Source organism: Trypanosoma equiperdum (assembly GCF_001457755.1).
Source record: "Trypanosoma equiperdum strain OVI genome assembly, contig: ctg_1449, whole genome shotgun sequence".
Lineage (NCBI taxonomy): Eukaryota > Euglenozoa > Kinetoplastea > Trypanosomatida > Trypanosomatidae > Trypanosoma > Trypanosoma equiperdum.
The window spans coordinates 824-1,984 of record NW_027123448.1 but is presented as its reverse complement, the minus strand read 5'-3'; the positions used below and the strand labels follow the sequence as shown (position 1 = coordinate 1,984).

General features: G+C 48.5%; 1 protein-coding gene across 1 annotated transcript; it reads left to right on the top strand.

The window, feature by feature from the left end:
• TEOVI_000806000 (uncharacterized protein) lies at positions 1 to 759 on the top strand (the record flags this gene model as incomplete). Its single annotated transcript, XM_067221431.1, has 1 exon — positions 1 to 759. The coding sequence occupies one exon, from the start codon at positions 1 to 3 to the stop codon at positions 757 to 759; it is 759 nt and encodes a 252-aa protein (XP_067077532.1).
• Positions 760 to 1,161: the final 402 nt, after the last annotated feature.

The following is a 1,161-nucleotide window of genomic DNA, read 5'->3' as shown; positions in this document are numbered from 1 at the left end:
ATGGCCGCACTAGCACAATTACCAAACTACATCCAAAATTTGGACGCAGCTGCGACAGCCCTCGCCAATAGAGCCCACAGGCTAATCATGTACCGCGAGCTACGTATCAAAACTCTAAATCCGACCGCCGCAACGACTGCATCGACGGACACGTCGCCGGCGGCTGCAACAGTGGTAACGACAAACAAGGCGGCGATAACAACGCTAGAAAGTGATGGAAACTGCAGCATTGACGACCTGGAGAGCGGCCACGCAGTCAGACGGGCAGACATCAAACCAGGTGAAATTTACAAACTGAAGATGCTAAACGACGCCGACCTGAAACAAGCTGACATAACACTAAAAGCAGCTGTGAAAGGGACGCCAGCAAATGGCCACACGGCGCTCACAGGGCATCCGGGCTTCGTCGATGACGACGACAGCAGCGGCAGCAGCGGAAATTACCTTGGAGCTCTAGGCACCGCAAGCAGACTGGCGGAGACGCCAGCAAACATTGACATATTCGACACACCAACTGCGCGTGTCGGATGCAAGGCAAAAGCGGTGTCCTCCAACTGGGACGAAATCAGCAGTGCAGAAGACGCACGGGCTGTTTGTAATGCGAGCACGCCAAAACTAAACGCCGCGTCAATACTTCAGAGAAGCTGGAGCGACATAGAAGCTGATTCCGAGATCGCGACGCTAATAGCACTCCAGCTTAACAAACCATTAACCAAAGATGACAATGACAAAAGCAAAACAAAAGCCTTGATTAAATAGACACTAGGCCCTACGGAATAGGCCTTTTCCAAAGATGTCGTTGAATACACGACAACAAAAGAGCACTCTTTTCAAATAGGTGATGACAAAATAAATGGCAAGCTGACAGACCTTGCAACCGGGCCGCAGGCTGCCAAAATTCTTGCTTACTTGAAAGGAAAAACAACACAACAATGCCAGAATCAACCACAAAGCACCACAATTACGCATTCAGCGGAAGTCAACAAATGCAAAGCAATAACCAACAAAAATAAGTGCAAAACAGAAGATAGGTGCGCCTTAAAAGATGAAAAATGCGTGGCGGCGGAGAAGGGCAAAGAAGAAAATAAAGAGGAGAAATGTGCAACAAAAACAGAAAGTGATTGTGGAAAGGATCATGGCTGCAAATGGGAAAACAATTCT